Below are 22,527 nucleotides of genomic sequence, written 5' to 3' on the forward strand. Positions count from 1 at the left end.
TTAAATAATATATATTTATATATAAATATATTAATATATATTAATAACTAAATTTAGTGTATAAATAATATTTTTAAAATTAGTAAGGGGTATTCAAATTTCAGTATATTATAGACAACGAAAGAAAAATCAGCATATTCTAGACACCAAAAAAAATAATCAGTATATTCTATTTTTTTTTCCAATTTATTATACTCGAGCTCAAGATCTAAGGATAGCAAGTCCTGAAGTACTTATGCTAACTAAAATTAACCGGCAATAAAGTAATGTGCTGAATATTGAAACCTTACAACGAAATTAACGGAAAGAGAAAACTAACGAATTTGATTCCCTAATAATTGAATATACTTATCTTCAAATTACCTATTATTATGGTTTACAATTGACATCACAGAAAAGAATAATATGGATTTGCAATCTCCTCGGGTGCTTCTCCAACCCCCTTGACCTAGGGTAGGCCAAAATCAAAAGAATAAAACACCAATCTTGTCGAGCAAACATTAAACTTGTCGAGGATCTCAATTATTGCTTCCACTAAATTCTTCAAGCCTCTTATAAAGTTTGACAAGTATCTGATTACAAATATCTGTAGACGTGCAGGGTCCACACAAGAGATATATGACATTACCAAGAGGCCTCATGTAAATTCCATCTTCCCGAAGATTCTGAAGTAACGATCTTGCATACAAGGAGGCATACCTGTGGGAAAATATATATTTTAGCAAAATCTATTCAACTCATGCCCACCTTTGTTCCCACAAATCGAATAGGTGGATCATCAAAATGATCAAAATTGAAGATTTATTTGTACATTTTACCCAGGAGATGATGAGAAAACAAGTTTGAAATTTGAGAGACAAAAAAAACCACAGGTATAACAATAATCCTGAAATTTGAGGTGTTCAAAATTATTGGAATGGGGATCTAAGGGAGAAATGGGATGAAAATAATACCCAGCATTACGTCCTTCTGCTTTTAACTCCAAGGCACAGAGAGTCCCTAATGCAACGACTCTTTCAACTGCAGGATGTGACGAGATCTTGTGAACCATTTTATCATCCCATAACTGAAAATACACAACACAATATCAAATGAACATAACTTTATAGTGAACAATGATAAACTCGAGTGTGTATATAATATAAACCAAAATGATGTCAGAATCAGATCTCATAATTTTAAGAAAATCATACAAACTAACTAGTTCAAAGAAAAGAAACTGCACTTAATCATACCTCTTTAAGTAATCTTCCTCCGGATGTGGCATTAGGGTTGGAACAAGGATCTTTAAACCATTGGATTGATTTAACAGCAGCCATGCAACCCAAAGCATGTGCAGAGTAAGAATGTCCATGCAAGAGAGCCTTGAGCTAACCAGAACAAGAGGACATATCACATTAATATGACATCAAGACACTGTTGAGGAACATGGCTTTCCATAAATAAACACAAAATACTAGCACGAAAAGCTAAATGGCTAAAACAAATATCAAATATTCATAAAAATTTGGAACTTAAAAATAGAAAAGCCATGATTTGTTGCATCCAGAAGCACTGAAAAATAAAAATAATAAAAAATATATATAAAAAGAATGTGGGGGAAAATAAAGAACCTTTGATTCTCCAATAAATGAATCAAACACAGCATTTGTTGCCAAGGTGGCAGCCAGTGGTATAATTCCACCTGTCATCAGCTTCCCAAAGCAGGCTATATCTGGTACACAATGGATTAGATCCACTGCAGTCTGAAATGAAATAAAATTGCTAATCAAGTAAACGAAAAGACAGTTTTCTTTTTGTAAATAAGAGAAATGAGAGGTTATCAAGGTAAATCACCTCTACTCCCAAACGCCAAAAACCTGTAAAAATCTCATCAAAGATAACCGGAATATTTCTACTCCGACACTCATTAACAAGTACTCGCTGAAACAATGGATCAACCATATGCATTCCTCCAGCACCTTGTATAACTAAAGAAAAGTTCAGGTCCAAATGAGATTATAGAAATTTAGGGAAGTAGGTGCAACTATTTTAATTTAGAAATCTAAATAGACAATGGAACAACTAAAGAATGGAAACATCTTAAGAAACCAAGACAGAAAAGCAAGAAACTTTTGCTTTTTGGAAGATCTAGAGAGTAGAGACCATATGCAATATTTCCCTTGCACAGGAAATTGCATTACTGTGAGCATAGCTCTAATATATTATCACGTTGATGTGTGCTAAGTGAGTAAATGATTCTTGTTCTGTTTTTCTCATTCATATTTATTCATTGGAGAAAGTAATATCAACAGATAAGATCATTAGAGGGAAAGGAGGAGAGTTTGGAATTAATATGACACTTCAAATTATGCAAGCTCATAAAATTCTTGCCTGGTTCCATAATCAATGCTCCAATATTATTGGACCCTCTATATCCAGATAAAAGTTTTGATATGTAAGATGAATAGACGGCAGCAAGCTCAGAAGTATCCCTGCCCTTGAGAAATATTTCATCACGTGAAGCAAAGGCTGTGAAAGTGTCAACAAAGAATATGACGATATTCTAAACAAGAAAGGAATTAGTGTTGAAATTTTGAAACTTACTGATGTTACCAAGTTTCAGATTTTCAATCTGAAACCCTTCAGGCAATGAAAGACTCCACGTATTGTTGCTCATGAACACAGAAGGAGGATCCACAAAAAGACCTCTTCCTGTGTACCTATGAAATTAAGAATTGAAACTTAGAAGGGTTTCAGAAGTATAAACTAGTTTAGAAAACAATAGTACAGGAGAGCAATCTCGAAAACAAGCTCCAAGGATTTATTAGCTTCCAACACCTTTAATACTGCAACATTGACCAAGAGCCCATGTTAACTGGATGCCAAAACTAAGGAGCCCATGTAGCTGAGTTACTCTAATTTAATATTTATCGCATATCTCCTTGATAAAATACAGTCCACTTTTATTCCCCACATATGTAGTAGAAGAAAATGTCTATACCATGGTTGCTGCAGGAAGCCTGTATAAGATGATGGGGCCTGTGCTTCCATAGCACCCAATGTGTCACCATGATAAGATCTCTGAAGTGCGAGGACCTGAAATAATTCGCAATAATTAACCGATATATGTACTTTATATAATAATTAAAAATAAAGAGGAAGAAGTTCCTTCTCATTATAATTTATACCAGGTATTTGAAGATAGTGAACAAATACACAAGCACCTAATGGGAAACTAGAGTTTGAAGTTTGAACATAATATATCTGATGATACCATTTTCCACCACCATGTAAACTAATCATACGATGATAGCACCTTTCTAGAATATCAACCTCATTCGTCTTAAACTCAATATAATCACGCAAAAGCTGCAGCAGATTAATTAAAAGACAAAAGGTACCAACCATGAGCTCAGTAGATCTCTCATTAGTGGTATCCTCAAGACAATTGCGAACAAGTCCATGATCAACAGAAAATTTACGAAATGCCATCTTGAGTGCAATTTCAATTGCAGTGGATCCATTGTCAGAAAAATATGCTCGAGAAGCCCAACCTACATGAACACTAGCCCATCAAAAACTATATGGAAAATGGAACATTTTCAGCAACTATATGAAGAATTTAAAGCTGCTTCTAACATAATAATTATCACCATCCAATGGATAATTCTGATGAATAGTAAAATTGTTTGTGTAGGCAGTAGGACTGTACTGAAAGGTAACATTCTAAACCCTAGTATTCCATACTGATTTTATATCTTAGGATGAGAATCATAGTATCAGACCATAGAATAAATATAAATAACATGCAACTATATAATATTCTGATTATTAAGAGAGGAGAGAGGAGGCGGGGGGAGAGTGGTTCAAACATGAACGTCAGAAAAGGACATCCCAACCTTTTCCCACACCATCAAGCAAAAGCTCGGCACAATTTAACGCTGGTTCATGAACATTTTCAGGAAACATTACATGCCCAAATCTTGCAGCAGCATATCCCATCTCCCTAGCAAGCTCAGCCTGAAATCACCTAAACGGAAATATATATACATGAAAGGAAAACTTCAGGGATGCTTTTGATAAGGTGCATCCAACTCTTAATAAGCTTTGCAAACATTTGGCATATAATAGCAAGATACATAGCAAGTCTAAGTACACTACTACAAGCAAAATAACCACCAAGCCTTTTCCCACTATCAGCCAACAATTTGACAATCCCATCCAACAATAAAAGAAAGACTTAAAGAACATATTTCAGAATAACCAGCTGGAGAGAGAGAGAGAGAGAGAGAGAGAGAGAGAGAGAGAGAGAGAGAGAGAGAGAGAGAGAGAGAGAGAGAGAGAGAGAGAGAGAGAGAGAGAGAGAGAAGAGAGAAAGAAGAGGGGATGACCTGCAATATAGCATTAGGTCCTTGAGTCCACCAACTAGCACAGGCATCAAATAGCGGAGCTACAACTTCTGTGCTCTGAGCCTTTTAAAAAACCCAACAAATTAGAATCATGTAGTAACAAGTTATCACTTATCACCATATAATGACACCTGTAGTAATTGTATAGAATTCATGACTCTAATTCTAAAATAAACACTAGGTGCAGCAAGTTCAAGATAGTTCGGTCTCCTAAGATATTCCATGTAGTATTGCAAAATAAAAATTCATAAACTTAAGAAACAATATTAAAAATAACTAATATAGTAATAACAAAAGATAAAAGAGAAATGGCAATTAATCAAAAAACTTTTGAGGATGAAACCAAATATTCCACTCGAAACAAACCTTAAAGACTGCAAAGTTCTCACCGCAACGTGAATCAATTACTGTTATCGCTCCCTCTGGTACAAGCTTGTGTTGAGTGAAAGGCCACCAGATGATATCCCTTGCCTTCCTTGACATGTCATGAAACTTTTTAACTCTCTCTAGATAAGCAGAGACCATTATTTCCCTTAGATTACTAAATAAATTATGAGAACCTTCAAACCATTCCATTAGGTCATTTGACGGATCTTTTGGAACAGGGGGTAGCACTAGAACAGGAAGCCTGCATGAAGAAGTGAACAACAGTATATAAGTAAAGATCATACTGAAAAACAGAAGAAAAATCGAGACAAAAATAAGAAACATAGCTTATCCTTCAAGAGTATGAAGATTTCTCTTTATGTAATGCCACAAGCAGAAAGCAAATATAGCAACTAGTATGATCAGACTTACTTGTTCCGCATATAAGACATTATTGGACCCTCATTTAGAAGGCCGTGATCTTCAAAAACAACAGCAACAACATCATAACCTCGCAGAGTCAAGCTCTCATAAGCAGAAATTGTTCCAGAAATACCTCCCAGCCTCCCATCTCCAACCAGAATTGCTGGAATACGGAAGGGCCTGCCAGAAAAATGACACAAGAAACATAATTCACGGGAAAAAAATCCATGGATAAAGCACAGCACATCTATGCCACAACATGCACCACAGGTTTATTATCACTTCCTGAAAATACATGTACCACACTTTTCACTCTGCCAAAACATTAACAGTTTGACCGTAAAATTCCCATGGCTACAATCTCAAAAACATTAGCAAGGTTCAAATAGGGGACCTAGAAAAATGTGCAAGCCTTTTGCATTAACATATAAATTGAGACATATATTCATTTGAAATTGAAATTGTAACTAAAACACCAAAATTCTGGAGCACCAAATTCACCTATATAAGTCACATTGAAGTGATCCAGAAGCACCGGGACTCGCAACTCCACCTGCAGTTTCCACGACACACATAACCTCTGATCTCTCCTTACCAACCCCACTTTCCACCACCTCCCTGAAACACCTCTGCAATGTTTCCAGCACCACCGAGTCCTCCACAGCTCCACTTTCCCTCTCTGCCGCCAAATGCGGCGACACAGCCTCTTCCCACGCGTACAGCGTCTTGCAAAACAACCGCGAAGACCCAATCCCCTCGCCGCCGACCACGTTCTCTTCCTCCGGAAACCTAGCATCGTTGCCACGGTTCCCCGTAACAGCGGAGGAGGCATTGAGGAGGACATGTGAGGCGGAGAGGGAAGGGCAGGGGCCGGTGCGGCGGAGGAAGAGGTGGCGGAGCTTGGTGAGGAGGAAGCGGGAGTCGGAGTCGGAGGGGAAGCCGGTCTGGAGGGGCTTGAGGTAGTGGAAATATGAAGGGGAGGAGAGGAGGGATGAGGCTGCGATGCCGGTGGAGACGAGGGTTTTGCCGACGCCGGTGTTAGATCCCCATATGATGTAGATTGGGTGGGAAAGCGGTAGCTCGAGCGGGTGAGTTGTGGCGGAGGAGAATTGGCGGCGGTGGCGGCGGAGACGGCGAAAGAGAAGGAGAGAGTGAAAGCGGAACATGGCAGAAGAAGCGGGGACTGGAGACTGAAGTTGTTACCAACAAAAGGACTGGCGGGGAGTGTGGGTTTAAAAGGAGAGAAAAGCTAAACCAAATGAGCAATGCTAGGAGCCAGCCATTTTTGTAATTGTTAGCCATCAATTAGTCATCAATGATAATTTGATGGTGTGAGATTGGTCCAATGACTCACCTTTTTCTATTGGTTACATGTTGGCCAAAATTCAATAAAACTGCTGGTTCCCTAAATTTTTCCAAACCAATTAATATCTAACACCTGACGTTAGAAATAGTAATACTACATAATTACCAAATATTATTATTTTCGTCCAATACTTTGCATTTATATTTAGAGAGTTTAGAGATTAAAAAATTACATAGTCTATACTTATATTTATTAAAATTTATACACATAAATTAATATAATATATATTTATATTTATCAAAATTTATATATAAATTAATAAATTTTATTTATTAAAAATAATTTAGTATATAATAACTAAATACTAATTAAAATTGTTAAAAATTGATAAACCCTAGATAATAAAATAACTCAACAAAACAAAGTGATTATTTATTTTTATTTTGACAAAGAGTTGTTTGTTCTAAAATGACAATAATCTCAAAATATTCAGATTATTAAGTGATTTTAGTATCAAAACATATTTTTTATTTTTTTAATAATTATCAAACAGCTATTTTTAAATTTATTTATTAACTAATCTTTCATATATTATTTAATTTTAAAATTTATCTTTTATTTTTTATTTATTATTTTGTTATTCATTATTCATATATTTTATTTAATAATTTTATTAATAACAATTTGAAACTATACAAAAATAGATCATTTATCAATAGTGACCTAAATTCTAGCATGGTATATTTTATGAATACTTATCCATATCAACAACTTCGCTTCAAGAGATTTGACCGAGTTCTGCTTAAAACAGAAAAATAATCTTTGAAATTCACTAACAAACTGAGATTTTCGGACCAGCAAACCACAGAAAATATCCCTAAAAATTTGACTAATAAGCTTAGCACAACGGCTATAAGCCAGGATTCCTTTGTCTATATAAGTCGACCATCCAACCTTTCTCAAGATATGCCTTTTTCGCAATAATCACTGATAATACACCACTCACTGATAATTTCTTGCTGTTTTCAGTTATTTTCTCTCAATTAAAAAACTCTTTTTTGCAGGTTCCGCGCTAAGGTTGTCCAAGTTTCGAGGAACACTTTTTGAGTTAGAAGAGACCTGTCGAAAAGTGCGTGTCCAAACTTTAATTCAAAAGAAGTATCCTTAAATGAAACAAATACAATTACAAATTCAATGATGTAAGAATAATTTTTACTGATTTAATTTTTTAAAGTTATATGTTATATTGTATCATTGACATTCAACCTTCTTTTAAATTAAATTATTACTGAAATAATAAGAAGAAACAATTTGAATCATTCTAGAATAAAAAGTCATATAATAAAATATGTTTAATTTATTTGATGGTGTAAAGGATCGCAAATATATATTTTTTGTGAATACAATCGATTGAATAAAATACCAATTGATTAGTAAATAATGAATTTGATTCTAAATGGATTAACTCAAATCAATTGTATGCATAAAAAAATCGACTGCTTTGAGTTAAAAATTGATTGTAGAATGAGTTATATGTGTTCCTTAATTGGTTGTTGTTTGTATACAAAAATAACATAATTAAGTGTTTCAATCAATTATTTTTTCATTCAATCAATTAAATAAGTTGTCTAATCAATTGGATTTCTTAATTAATCAACTGGATAAACAATAAAATCAATTGACTAGAAAAAATTAAACTTTTTCTCTCTGTAAAACAATCGATTATTTTAAAGAGAAATAATTTTCAATCGCAAACCAATCGATTACTTAAATAAAAAAATTGATTGTTTTCCTACAAATTGTAATTTTTGCAATTTCAAAAAATACATATCTAACAATTGATAAACGATCATCATAAAATCATTACAACAAATCGATAATCACATTAAAAAGAGATTTATAAATAATTACAATTATAAAAATTGGACAATTAAAAAATAAATTGATGATAAACTATAAATTATTAATATTAAGATTAAAAAGATAACATTAGGTTCCAAACTCAAAATAAAAAATAGATACAATGAATAATAAAAAATAGATAGTAAATTTGAAAATTAAATAATATATAAAAAATTAATTAATAAATAAAATAATAAAATATTATTTTAGTCTTTAACGTTTGGATAAAGTCCTAATAGAATAGAATTCATAATATTTTAAACGTCTTATCTTGTTCATAAATATTTTTTTAATTTTAAAACGTTAATACTTTTTTTTGTGGGAGAAGGGGTTTAAAAACCCAACAAGAAGAAAAGCAACTAACTAAACCTTTTCATGAGAGGCACTCCAAAAACATCTTACATAAGAAAACTTAAAGCATCAAAAGACACTGCTTCCAAAATATGGAGACCGAAGGATAGATCATGCCCTTTTTAGCGAGGTTATCCGCAACCGAATTAGTTTTATGCGTCGAGGTTTGCTGCTCTACAAGATTTAGCATGTGAAAAAAATATTACTAATGTAAAAGAATCAAATAAAAAGATACATCAAGACAAAATCTCTAGACCTCCCACTCAACTAATTTAATCTGATCCCAACCCGATTGTTTCCACTAGCCCAACAAATGTTAGCCGAAATGCCTTTTGTAGTGGTATCTATGAGAGAAAGTATAATGGTAACAAAACCAACCCTGCCCTTATTAGGGCCAGCAAACTTAAAGCCCAATCCCAGCCCCAAAACCCTTCTACTCTTATCACAAAATAATCTGTCACTAAACCTATGTCTTAATATGAAGCTATGTTTAAGACTCACCAAAAATTTTGTACCACATCAAAGGCAAATAACACCAACCCAATCCTTCACCCAACAGAATCTCAACCTCTTCTCCTCATTTCACCTCCCACCAACCCATCTAAACAACCTCCCATGACACCTGACCCTCTCCATGCTAACCATGTTCACCACGAGGAGAACTGGACGAACCCTTCACTGGATATGAAAATTCAAGATGTGAAAACTATATCACCCACCTGTATACTAGATCAGAGATACAAGCCTCTTGATCTCTCCAATGGTTCAGAAGTGGAAATGAAAAAGCAAGATTTTGTCGCAGAAAACTCAGAAGAATTGTCTCTGTTTTAATGATTATTTTTGTCTGGAATGTTAAAGGTGCTGCGAATAGGGCAACAATTCGCTCACTGATTGATTTTAGAAGAGTTCATAAGTCGGATATTATGCTTCTATTTGAAACTTGTTGTAGCGGTGACAGAGCTAGAGAATCAATTAGACAGATTGATTTTAGACATTCAATAGTAGAGGAGGCATAGGGGTTCCAGGAGGAATCTAGGTCCTTTGGAATGATGATAACCTTTCAATTAACAGGATTGAGTCTCAGAAATAGTTCGTTCATTTGGAGGTCATAAAACAAAGAAATCATAAATGAAATTTAACAGCGGTTTATGCTAGCCCTATTAAAAATGGGAAAAGGGAGTTTTGGGATCAAATGCGTTGTATTGCCACCAACCAATCTATCCCCTGGCTCCTAATGGGAGATTTCAATGATATCAAAGATGCTAAGGAGAAGAAGGGGGTGCTCCAGTGAATGCCCATGCTTGTAAAAGATTTGCAAATAACATAGAGAGTTGTAGCCTGATTAACATAGGATACTTGGGATCCAGGTTCACTTGGAAAGGTGGAATTCGGTAGAGTAGAAAAAGAGTCTTTAAACGTCTTGACAGAGGGCTTGCTAATCCAATTTGGAGGTTAGTAAATCCGGAAGCAAAATTGGAAGTACTTACTTGCATTAACTCATACCACCACCCTCTTTGTCTTACCACCAACCATGATAGAGTGGATAGAGGTCATAAACCGTTTCGTTTCAAAGTAATGTAGAAAACCTACCCATCCTTCAAAAATTTCCTTCTCCAGAACTAGAGAAAACATGAACCCTTCCTCAGTGCCCTAACTTACCTCACCAACAGTCTTAAGAGTTGGAATAAAAATTTGTTTGGTGACATATTCAAGAAAAAAAAATCATGAATATACTGAAAGAGATTCAGTGTGCGCCATCCTATGTAAGGAACCAATTCTTAGATGAGCTTGAAAAAGAGTTTAACAAAGAGTTGGACACTATTTTGGAATAAGAGAAAATTTTTTGGCTCCAAAAATCTAGATAACAGTGGCTTGCAGATGGAGATAAGAACACAAGATTCTACCATACAAAGACCTTGATCAGAAGAAGGAAAAACAAGATTTACAAGCTGAGAAAACCTGATGGCAACTGGTGTGAAGATCAAGATTTCCTTAAAGACATGGCTCTTGATTTTTTCCAAGATCTTTATAAATAAGAGGAGTAGAACAGACTTGATTTGAGCATTTAACATCATTACCCTTCCTTGAGTGAAACTCAAAGTAAGTCTTTTGTCCCCTCTCCTTCTATGGCAGAGATAAAAGAGGCAGAATTTGGGATAGGCTCCTTGAAATTCCCGAGACAAGATGGTTTCTCTGCTCTTTTTTTTTAAGGAAAACTGGAACCTTCTGGCTGATGATTTTTGCTCCTTTATCCAGACCCTTTGGCTCTCCCCTGATCTTATTAGTGACATCAACCAGACTCTCATTTTCCTCATACCAAATATCTCTCAACCCGAATTCATCTCCCAGTTTCATCCGATAGTGCTATGTAATGTTGCATACAAGTGTATTACAAAAATTATTGTTACAAGAATTAAACCACTTTTTCCTGAGAGAATTGCCCCCAATCAATTTAGTTTCATTCCGGGTAGAATTATTTACGACAACAACATCATTGCCAAAGAAATTATCCACAACATGAAGAGGATGAAAGGAACAAAAAGATTCATGGCAGTGAAGATCGATTTCGAAAAAACGTATGATAGGTTGAACTGAAATTTTCTCAAGAAGAGTCTGATTGATTTCGGGTTCTCCCAGCATTTTATAGATATCATCATGGCCTGTATCTTATCTATTAAATACAATATTCTTTGAAATGGTTGTCAATCTAATGAGTTCGTTCTCCAAAGAGGTATAAGGCAAGGGGACCCATCTCCCATACCTTTTTGTGATTGCTATTGATAAACTGTCTCAAATGATTGAGCAAAGTGTGGATTTGGGAAGCTAGAAGCCTATGAGGGCGGGCAGAGCAGGACCAGATATCTCTTGTCTTCTCTTCGCGGATGACCTGCTCCTTTTTGCTGAAGCATCAGTTGAGCAAATACAATATATCAATGAGATGTTGGAGTCTTTTAATAAAGTTTATGGTTTGAAAGTAAGCATGGCTAAAACTTTCATCTTCTTCTCTAAAAATGTTAACTTCAACCTAAGAGAGAAAATTTTTCATATTAGTGGATATAAAAAAGTTAACCAGCTAGGCAGATATCTATGTGCGTTTTTTACAAACAGCAGAAGAGACATAAAAGTGTATAAAAATGCTATTGATCGAGTGAAAGGTAAGCTTAAAGGTTAGAAAATAAATTGTTTATCCTTTGCTGGGAGAGTGACTCTTGCTCAATCAATAATATCTCCAATCCTTAATTTTGATATGATGTACTCTCGTGTCTCAAAAGAAATCTGTAATGAAATAGAGAAAATCCAAAGAAGCTTCATTTGGGGTAAAGGGGGGGAGGGGAAGAAAAATGCATGCTATTTGCTGGGAAACATTATGCAAACCAAAACACCTGGGAAGTTTAGGTTTCAAAGACCTCCAAATCATGAATGAAGCTTTCTTACAAAAAATTTTTTGGAGAATGCTTCAAGAGGATGATGCTCTTTGGGTGCAAACCCTCCGAAACAAATATGGCAGAAATTTGGATTTGTTTCACTTAACTTGCATAAAAATAGGTGACTCGAACTTGTGGAAAGGAATAACAAATGCTACCGAGTTTCGTAGGCATCATATCTCTTTATCAATTGGAAATGGAAGAAAGACTAATTTGTGACAGAACAGGTGGATTATAGGAGAACCAAACCTCTTGCAATCTTAAAATAATCTCCATCAGGAGATTGATTTAAAGGCCAAAGTAATAGAAGCTGTGAACATAAACGAAGAGTGGGATTTCAACTTTTTAGCTCGTCACTTACAAAAAACAACTATCAACAAGATAAGAGGTATACCCCCTCCTTGTGAGGAGGTGAGACAGGACAAAGTGCTATGGAATCTTTCTCAAGATGGAATATTCACTGTTAAAAGTGTTAGGGATGGCAAAGGGTCCCATGGGGGATAGGACATGCCCCCGCCCCCGCCACCTATAATCTCTCTCCATCCCCGCTTTGTCCCCACAATGGGTAATGGGGACCCTGTATCCGCCGGGAATTGGAGTCTCCACGGATATCCACAGATTTGAAAAAATAAGAAACTTTAAAAATAAATTCACAACAAGCAAATAAGTTTAGAATTCAATTCAACTATAATACAAATTCAATGCAATACATATATAAATTCAACTGTTTTCAACTCACATAATTATTAAATCTTCTTCAAATATACAATGAATTTAACTCATCTTCATCTGTTTCTAATTTATAAATTTAAAAATAAAAATTTTCAAACTAAAACCTTAGCCTCTCCAAAACATTGTGTCCAATGGCCACCGCAGCATTTAATCCACCACAGATATGTTCATTTCAATAACAAACAACTATTATTACAAAGAATTAAGAGTTTCACGTGGATGGTAGCTCACAAAAAACTAATGACGTCTCAAAGAAAAGATAGATTGTTTGGAGCAAGCTCTTTCTGTCATATTTGTAGCAACACAAAGAAAAATTTGAGTCATGTCCTTCGAGATTGCCAAGCAATCTCCACTTTTTGGGCCAAAATCATAGCCCCCTCTCACCTTCAATCTTTCTTTAGAGCTCCCTTTGATGCATGAATCCGTTGGAATTTAGCATCGGATTTAGGTCACTCCAAATAGATGCCATGGCAATCAGTGTTCATGGTAACATGTTGGTGGATGTGGCGATGGAGAAATAAAGAGATTTTCTCCCCTCCTTTTAAGCGACTGGAAGATGCTTCTATGGTTATATTCTCATATATCAAGAATGTGGCAGAGGCTTGCAAGATTTTTAATCTTTATGGAATGATATCAACAAGAATTGAAGCTCATATAAGATGAATTTCGCCACCCCTGGATTGGGTTAAGGTTAATTCTGATGGTGCAGCAAAAAACAGTTAAGGAAAGGCGAGTTGTGGTGGAATTATTAGAGATAGTCACGGAAGATAGATTGCAGGCTACAAAGCTAATTTGGGATATTGTACAGCCTATAGAGCAGAGCTATGGAGGATTCTCAATGGACTCCGAACAGCTTAGGAGCTAGGCTTAATAAATGTTATTATAGAATCGGATTCAAGTGCGGCTATTGTTATGCTTTGTAATAGAGGTAAACTCTGGTGCAATCCGGATATCATTACTAGACATATAGCAAGGTATATAGATAGAGGTTGGGAGCTTATGTTTCAGGCTTTTAACATACTCATAGAAAAGGTAATAGGTGCGCGGATCACTTTGCGAGAGAAGGCACAATAACTAGTGCCGGATGCCATTATATTAATCTTTCTTCTAGTATTCTTAGTTTGATAATTGATGATAATTGTAGAGGGGTTAGTTTACCCCCAAAACATAGTTGTTTAGTTATTTTTTCTGGGCTTAGGCCCCCGTTTATATACTAAAAAAAAAAAGAATACCAATATCAACTACAAGAGAAATAAGGGGTGAGTAAGTAGACAGTCTTTTTTCATAAAATTAATAGCAACTGTTAAATTCAATTCAATAATTAAAGAATTGAACGTTATGATTGATTAATAGGATTTTGAACTTTTTTTACAAGAACGAAATTAAAAAAAAGAATATTATAAAAAAATTTTGGTTATGTTTTTTTAACAAAAAAAATATAACTTAACAATAATATTATTAATATTTATATCATTCACTCTCTTAATTATTCGTGTAAATTTAAATGACAAGACAATATTAAATTCGTTTAAAATTTTTTAAAACTAAAATAAAATAATTAAAATATTAAGATTGAAATAAAATTTAATTTAAATATTAAAAATTAAAATAATATTTTATTTTAAATAAAATTTTAAAATAATTATTTAATAATTATTAAATATATAAAAAATATTTTTATTATTATAATTATTTAATAGTCCAAATATTATAAATCCCATCTAAATTGAACCCTCTCAAATTGAGCTCAATGAAGATGTTATAGTCACACACTCACACTTGGTTAAGAAAAAAAAATACGTTGGAATTAGTGTGACCTTTTTAAATTAGTCTAACTTTTAATAAAAGTATTTTTTCTATTTCACAAAATACTAAAAGTAAAAGGTACCAAAATTAAAACAAAAAATAAAACTCAAATCAAACTCGCCTTAAATTTTGTCTCCTTATAAATTATCAAAGAGAAAAAAAAATTAAATAATATTGACTTATAATCTTATGATAATATACTATTATACTATCATTTCGTTACCAACAAGCCCACAAATATTATATTATTATTATTATTAAACGTAAAGCCTGCAATGGTGTGAACCTAATCTAAATTATTTTCCATCTCCAAACCTACAAATCTACAATACTATACTTTCGAAAGCCATACGAGTCACATAATATTGAGGCAACAATGAAATTTTGGTGATGATAAAGTTCCAAAAAATATTTGGTAACGAAAGCACAACGAATCAAATCAAAAGAAAAAATTGTAAAAAGTATATATATAATAAAAAAGAAAATAAGATATTGAATGTCAGGCAAAAAAATATTAGGAGGTTGGTATAAGAATAATTCAGAGCCACTCCGTCATACACTCTCCGTCGAGATGGCCTCCGCCACCACTTCCGACGAGCCTTGTCGGAATGTATTCCTCGGCGTTGACGTCGGCACCGGCAGCGCCCGCGCAGGTATTTATGTAATCAATCCTATTTGACCTCCACCTTTTTTTCCTTCATTTCCGATTTTGCTCTGCATTCTTGTTCTGAATCCAATTATCACATTGTGTTTGATGCTCGATGAGGTGGAGTCGCTGTTTTATATGTGTGTGCTCGCCCCTCGATATTTCTGCTTTCAGAAATTGCTTAGATAGTCGTTAATGATAATGAAGCTTTTCAGCTAAGTTTTGTTCATGGTAGTAGACTTGTAAGATGCGTCAAACTGGTACTAATTTGATTTAGTCCTTTTTTATGAGTTTTGCAGGGCTGTTTGATGAGAAAGGAAAGCTTCTTGGTTCTTCTAGCAGCCCAATTCAGATATGGAAAGATGGTGCTTTTGTTGAGGTATCTTTTATTTATTTATTTATTTTTAATTTTCAATGGAAAATACCTAGGTTTCATTTATTAATTATTATCATTATACATTGATGGATGAAGCCAGTATGCAATATTTGGGATTTTAAAAACAGTCCTGGTTATGTATTTTGTTGATCTTACGAATGGGGATGGGATGGTTTTGAAGTTTTCACTTTAGTTCCCTGAGTTAGATATATGTGGTGCTTTTCACTTTAATTTTTTTTTTAATTTATGTTTATATTTTATAATGTAGATTCATCTTTTTGTGCTAAACAGCAATCCTCCACAGATATATGGCTTGCAATCTGTGCAGCTGTAAAAGCAGCTTGCTCTCAAGCAAAAGTTGCACCTACAGAAGTAAGAAGTCTAGGATTTGCAGCTACTTGTTCTCTGGGTATGTAACATTTCTCTTTACATGATAGATTTAATTTGTTTATATAGTGACTCTAACTGATTGTTTATGAACTATATAACAGTTGCAGTGGATGCTGATAGCGCACCTGTTTCGGTTTCTTTGACTGGTGATTCAAGAAGAAATGTCATAGTATGGATGGATCATAGAGCTGTAGAACAAGCAGAAAGGATCAATTCCTCTAACTCACCTGTATTACAGTATTGCGGTGGAGCTGTTTCACCTGAAATGCAGCCACCAAAGGTACCATCTGAACTAATCCTATTATTTAGTCACTGGTCAGCATACATAATATGCTATGCTAAATTATCTTTTATTGTTTTAGGCATTTTTCTCTATATATGCTACTTTGTTAAAAAAGTTTTTTAAGTGCAGTGCAATTCATACTCTTTATGGCAATGGCTATTGATGGAAATGAACATTGAATGTGTTAAACACCATGTCTGCAACTGGGGCGGGGTCGTCTTATCTTTTAGATTAAGATCAATAACCTGACTAACAGATTTGTAGAATATATATACAAATTATTCTTTAATGAAAAGAAACTTGGAACATGGGGGTTAATTAAATGTGTCCTTGTCTATCGGAAAAAATTATGTTACATAGTCTTTACCGATCCAAGCTACTAAACTGGTTACATTTTGCTCAATGCAGTTGGTTCACATGATGTATTGTTACATCATCTATAGTTTTGAGAATCATGCTCTCTTTTATGAACTCATTTTCCAAAGCATTCTAAACTTTACAGCTTCTATGGGTTAAAGAAAACTTGCAAGAGTCTTGGTCTTTGGTTTTCAGGTGGATGGACTTGAGTGATTGGTTGTCATACAGGTACTTACTTATGTATTTATCTATTTATTTATTTTGTTATTCTTGATGTTCAATGTCATTCTATGTTGGAGTCAAGTGGTGCTTAGCCTTGATTTATTTCTGGTACTTCATTAGGGCAACTGGAGATGATACTCGCAGTTTGTGCACCACAGTTTGCAAATGGACATATCTTGGTCATGCTCACATGCAGCATATCAATGATAAAGACTCCCGGGATATGGAAGCTTGTGGATGGGATGATGACTTTTGGGAGGAAATTGGTTTGGGTGATCTTGTTGAAGGACATCATGCTAAGATAGGTATTCACATCCAACTAACATTGCCCTGCCCAATGTTGAAATCTCATAAGCTGTGAGACTATCTACGAGGATTGAGTGCAAGATATATATTTTTTTCTTTTACACATAGTGCAATATTTTTTGTTATTATTAAGTTTGAAGGTTGGTAATTTTTTTTTGAAGAGTTCTTGTCTTTTTCATGCTTGATTCAATGAACACTGTGGAATAAGCTTGAGTAGGCTGACAGTCAAAATCTGCTTTTTGTTCCATTCTTTTCTGTTCTGTATTCCCACTTCTCAACTTGATAATGAATCATAATAACAGGAAAAAGTGTTGCTTTCCCTGGACATCCTTTGGGTTCTGGGCTTACTCCTACTGCAGCAAAGGCAAGAAATCTTTCACTAAACATTTAAGTATTTCACATTACTTTGAATTTTGAACTTTTACTTTGGTCAGTTCATTAATCAAACAAAATATCTTTGCTTAATGGGAAAATATTGTACAGACTCCCTCTTCCGCGGTTATTAATTCAGCTTGATGTGATAGACTCTAATAATTCAGCTGCTTTTTAAAACTTCTGATGGGTTGAAATTTTCAGGAACTGGGTCTCTTACCAGGAATTCCTGTTGGCACATCACTAATTGATGCTCATGCTGGTGGTGTGGGGGTAATAGAAAGTGTGCCTCCAACAGAAGCTGGAGGTTGTTGTCCATACCTTATATACCTGTGATTGTAAATTTTTTGGATAAGTTGGTAGCATTTTGCATCTAAAAGAACTTGTATATCTCAGAACATGATGAAGAAGCAATTTGCAACCGGATGGTGTTAGTTTGTGGAACTTCTACATGCCATATGGCCATATCCCGAAGCAAATTATTCATTCCCGGGGTCTGGGGTCCATTTTGGTCAGGTATGCTACGCTGTTTTCTCTTAAATAAAGCATTTGTTTCAAGGAATTTCAGTTTATTCCCAGGAATTGTCCATGGAAATATATTATGTTTCTTTGAAGTTTTAAATTCTAACACCTAGGAATAAATTATTCCCAGGAATAATTTATTGCCTAAAATATGACATTTTATTCCCATCCAAAAAGATGGATATTTGATATTCCCATGTCAAGGGAATAAGAATTAAGAATATTATTATATCCCTTAATTATTATGTTTCTTGTCAAAGAAGTCCTCCTTTTATTAGTATTGAGGTTATTTGAAAATTACGAATCTATTTCTAGGAATATGTATAATAAAACAAACATATCCTAATTTATTCTGGAAGATTAAAAATAATTCCCAACCATTTGTAGTACTCGGGTGTAATATTCCTAGACATAATATTCCTTGGAATATATTTATTAACGTTATAAACGTCCCCTTAAAGAACTAAATCTCGAGTCTTTATCATAGCGTTGTAATAATCAAGAGTCACTAACGAGCTGGCTACCCAACCATGCAGAACAGTTGTTAATATCTATACATCTGAAAGTTATTGTTTCTCTCATTTGACAATTGGAGTTTCCTTTTTTTTTTAGGTAACAATTTTAAGTTGCGTTGCATGCTTGTTTGTGTTTGAAAATTCATGGGTAAACCTGTGTTGATTGGAACTCGCATCTGAAAGATATTCATTTTAGATGAGCTGATGATTGTTTTTCTCATGCTAACATTCCTTTTGTGACTCTGTTCTGATTTAAATCACTAACGTATATTTCTTTAAAACGTAAGAGATTAATGTAATTGAAGGTTATCTTTGACAGGATCATGTGATGGATACCCTGTTTAATTTTCAGTATCCCCCATTTTTAACCATTATTGGTTCTCTTGCATCTATGTCTTCACCTGTTTTTCCTTTTTTCTGGACATTCAGCAATGGTACCTGAATATTGGCTGACTGAAGGTGGACAGAGTGCTACAGGTGCATTATTGGATCATATAATTCAAAACCATGCTGCTTCTCCACTCCTTGCAAATAGAGCTGCTTCCCAAAGTAAGGATCCCCCCTCCCCCCCCTGCCCCCCTCTTTCCCTTTCCCCCTTTTTCTCTCTTAAAAGTATACTAAATATATAAATTACTCAACTAGTCGAATTCAGCACCATTTATAATGCCTTAATGAGGTTAATTGTTTTATGCTTTAAACAATGTTTCAGAGATTTCTGTGTTTGAGCTTCTGAACAAGCACTTGGAGACATTGATGATTGAGCAGAATAAATCCTTTGTTGCTGCTTTGACTGAAGATTTACACGTTCTACCCGACTTCCATGGAAACAGGTATGCGACCAATATAATCTTTGCCGTTAGATTCCAATTGCCACAGTGACATCCAAATAATAGGCTTCTATATATTATGGTGCAGGTCTCCCATTGCAGATCCAAAATCAAAGGGAGTTGTCCATGGTATGACACTTGACACAAGTGAGAAACAGTTGGCTCTTCTATACCTGGCAACTATGCAGGGCATTGCATACGGCACACGTCACATTGTAGAGCATTGCAATGCCCATGGCCACAAAGTAAGGATGCACAATGCCATCACACCTATTTGAGGTTATTATCTGTATTTTGAGTTGACTAGGTTTTAATATTCATCCATGTTCACACCTGCATCCATTGAGTCACACCTTGTTTGTGTTGCTAGCATCCCTTATCCTTTAAGCTGAGGATGACTCTAAATCCAGAAGAAAAGAAGTTTAACAGGCATGACAATATGTCATGATTACAACTATATTCTTTTGTACTTGTGAGATTTGATTAAGTAACTGCCTAAGATTTGATTCTATAACTTCAAAAGCCTAGGCAAGGAGATATTTTGTTTGCTAATTTTTTTGTGCATTATGATAGTGTAATCACACTAGTAGTGATTTTCGTTTAATGAGTTATTCTTCTATAGCCCTGTTATGTTGCCAAGTCTTTACTCATGGTTGCTGATGCAGAGTTGGTGGCTTTTAATTTCATGATTGTACTGCCTTTGCTTGCAGATCAACACTCTACTTGCATGCGGTGGCCTTTCAAAGAACCCTATATTCATTCAGGAACATGCTGATATAATCGGTATGTATTGAGGAATAGGGTTGCGGGAGTGTATGCATAAGAATTGCACACTATATACTGTTTTCTCTCTGCTACATATTCGATACGTCTCTGTCTGTGTGAAGCAGAAAATTGCAATAATCCAACTGTTGAAATACAGGATATGAATAAGCAACTTCAATTCTATGCAAATGCACTATATACGTGAATCTTTTCATCTAACTTTACGTTTTAAACATGTCTACATGGTATACTTTGGTTCAACCATTTAACACAATAACCATACGCTATTTTATTTGTCAAATTAAATCAAACCAAACTAAACCTTGGTTGGTTAGCCTCTTTAATTTTGGTGTTTAAGGTCACTCCTAGTATCTCAAATTTTGTCATTAACACAAGTTAAGGGATTTGGATCCTATGGAGTTCCCTGCTAAAATAAAGTTGAAATTGTTCCATGATCTGTATTTTTATTGTCCATAAATCATCCATAAAACATTGACTGAAATTCATGTGCACTCTAATTGTATGTAATGACATATATGGTCATTGAACTGTCATTGAGGCATTATTTTATATTTAGTTCTTTAAAATAAGAAGAGGTTGAAATGATGAATGATGGTTATCATTTTCCCAGGTTACCCTATAATTCTTCCAAGGGAAAGTGAATCTGTGCTATTGGGTGCTGCTATTCTGGGAGCTGTTGCTACAAGGAAATATCATAGCCTTAGTGATGCCATGAAAGCCCTGAATGCACCGGGTCAGGTGGGGATGCCATTCTTTCTGTCATGAAACATTTAGAGGGAAAAAAAGAGTAATTTCTATTATCAGATCGAAAATTAAGGTCAATTTCATATACATATAGGGATGGCACATTCCAAGTAGTTCTTAAAGCTGTATCAACAACATTTGAAGTATAAGAACTGAAATGTCTGCTCAGACTAGCATAATGACATACCATGAGTTCAAATTTAAAATGCTTGTAACTTTTGGCAGGTGATTCATCCATCAAATGATCCAAGGGTTAAGAAGTACCATGATGCCAAGTATAAGATCTTCCGTGGCCTCTATGAACAGCAGCTTTCTAATCGTTCCATCATGGCTCAAGCCTTGGCATAGCTTCGCAGTTTGCATGCTGCTCTGCTTCAACCCAAACTCTGTTCGATTAGGTGCTATTTCAGAAGCAGCCTCTTTATACGGTCGAGATTGTTGTCCTCGTGAAAGAAATCACGTCTTGTATGTTAATAGGTTCATGAACGTATCTTTTAAAGGTTCTCTTGTGGCATAGGTTAGACACGGTTTGAAGAAAACTTTTTTTTTTTTTTTGGAAAAGGTAAGGGGGATCTTAATGTCTATGTACAGATTAATGGGGCATCTTATTCTTTCCCTTTAAAAAGAAGAAAAAAAAATTAAACATCTAATTTATGGTATATTTTGTCGTTAAATTAGGTCATTAGACTAGTTTAACTGGTGTCTAATACTAATATGCTTTTCGATATTCAAAACAACAACACTGTTTTGGTAAATGAGAACCCTAGGCTCGCTCAGTAAGTCCCTTGTCCAAAGTAACTAGACAGCTGGCAGCATCATTTGCAAGTAGTCTCTGATTTAATTAGATCTGCACTTGCTGGCTTGGAAGGCATATTTCAATATCAAATAGGTTCTGATACCCATCCAGCCCTTTTTTGTTCTTGTGAGCCTTTAATTGGTTTAAGAGACAAGAGAAATATTCCAAGTGGTTTTGACTTATTCTCTCGGCAGGACAAATCATGCTGACACGCTAAGCAATTAAGCATTCAATTATTTATCTCAACTCATACTAATTTATACGATCAAATATTTAAACAGTCATTAATAAATAACCCCTCAATTCATCATCATTAACTAATAGATTTACATGATTCCGGGTTGCAAACGAAAACACCAGACTCCGAAATATAACTAACTTCTTTGTGGGAGAGGGAAAAAAGACAGTGAAGCAAGAAAAAGATATAATTTGAATTATATTAACATAAGATCTTGCATATATTTTGTAAAAAAAATTTTTGAATTTTTTAAAAATTTTGAATTTGGTTGTTGATGACAATGCCAAAGATGACTAGGAATGTTTTACTTTCTTCAGTTGTTAGTGAAATTTTATGTTCAGTTGTACTTATGGTTTTGAGATTCTATTTGCTTCACCTAGTGTGTTGAACTTTTTAATTAAAAAAAAAAGTTTAATACACATATAAAGTATGTTGTTTACTCAAA

At 34.5% G+C, this 22,527-nt stretch overlaps 2 protein-coding genes and 1 long non-coding RNA gene across 5 annotated transcripts; 1 reads left to right on the forward strand and 2 right to left on the reverse strand.

Moving 5' to 3' along the window:
- Positions 1-156: 156 nt before the first annotated feature.
- LOC112698453 (bifunctional dethiobiotin synthetase/7,8-diamino-pelargonic acid aminotransferase, mitochondrial) lies at positions 157-6,400 on the reverse strand. Its single transcript, XM_025751640.3, has 14 exons — positions 5,682-6,400; positions 5,190-5,360; positions 4,758-5,019; positions 4,374-4,454; positions 3,882-4,002; positions 3,388-3,536; positions 2,984-3,078; positions 2,587-2,702; positions 2,374-2,511; positions 1,837-1,970; positions 1,614-1,745; positions 1,236-1,370; positions 954-1,066; positions 157-699 (listed from the first exon to the last, which is right to left on the reverse strand). The coding sequence occupies exons 1-14, from the start codon at positions 6,344-6,346 to the stop codon at positions 519-521; spliced, it is 2,493 nt and encodes an 830-aa protein (XP_025607425.1). The 5' UTR covers positions 6,347-6,400; the 3' UTR covers positions 157-518.
- Positions 6,401-14,916: 8,516 nt separating this feature from the next.
- Positions 14,917-21,698, forward strand: LOC112698469 (uncharacterized). Of its 3 annotated transcripts, none has more exons than XM_025751641.3 (15): positions 14,917-15,355; positions 15,648-15,727; positions 16,016-16,133; positions 16,216-16,394; positions 16,900-16,982; positions 17,097-17,281; positions 17,585-17,646; positions 17,859-17,961; positions 18,051-18,170; positions 19,121-19,240; positions 19,401-19,521; positions 19,607-19,763; positions 20,229-20,301; positions 20,915-21,042; positions 21,274-21,698. In XM_025751641.3, exons 1-15 carry the CDS (start codon positions 15,199-15,201, stop codon positions 21,394-21,396), a joined length of 1,809 nt encoding a protein of 602 aa, XP_025607426.1. In that variant the 5' UTR covers positions 14,917-15,198; the 3' UTR covers positions 21,397-21,698. The 3 variants fall into 3 exon arrangements, 2 of the variants coding, with proteins under 2 accessions (XP_025607426.1, XP_025607427.1); XR_003151635.3 differs by having other exon boundaries at positions 14,938-15,355; positions 19,607-19,797; XM_025751642.3 differs by having other exon boundaries at positions 14,996-15,355; positions 15,993-16,133.
- LOC140174560 (uncharacterized) lies at positions 20,728-21,440 on the reverse strand. The gene is made up of 2 exons (XR_011864297.1): positions 21,236-21,440; positions 20,728-21,060 (listed from the first exon to the last, which is right to left on the reverse strand). It is a non-coding gene; the product is annotated as an uncharacterized lncRNA (long non-coding RNA).
- Positions 21,699-22,527: the final 829 nt, after the last annotated feature.

This window comes from Arachis hypogaea, chromosome 1, assembly GCF_003086295.3.
Source record: "Arachis hypogaea cultivar Tifrunner chromosome 1, arahy.Tifrunner.gnm2.J5K5, whole genome shotgun sequence".
NCBI lineage: Eukaryota > Viridiplantae > Streptophyta > Magnoliopsida > Fabales > Fabaceae > Arachis > Arachis hypogaea.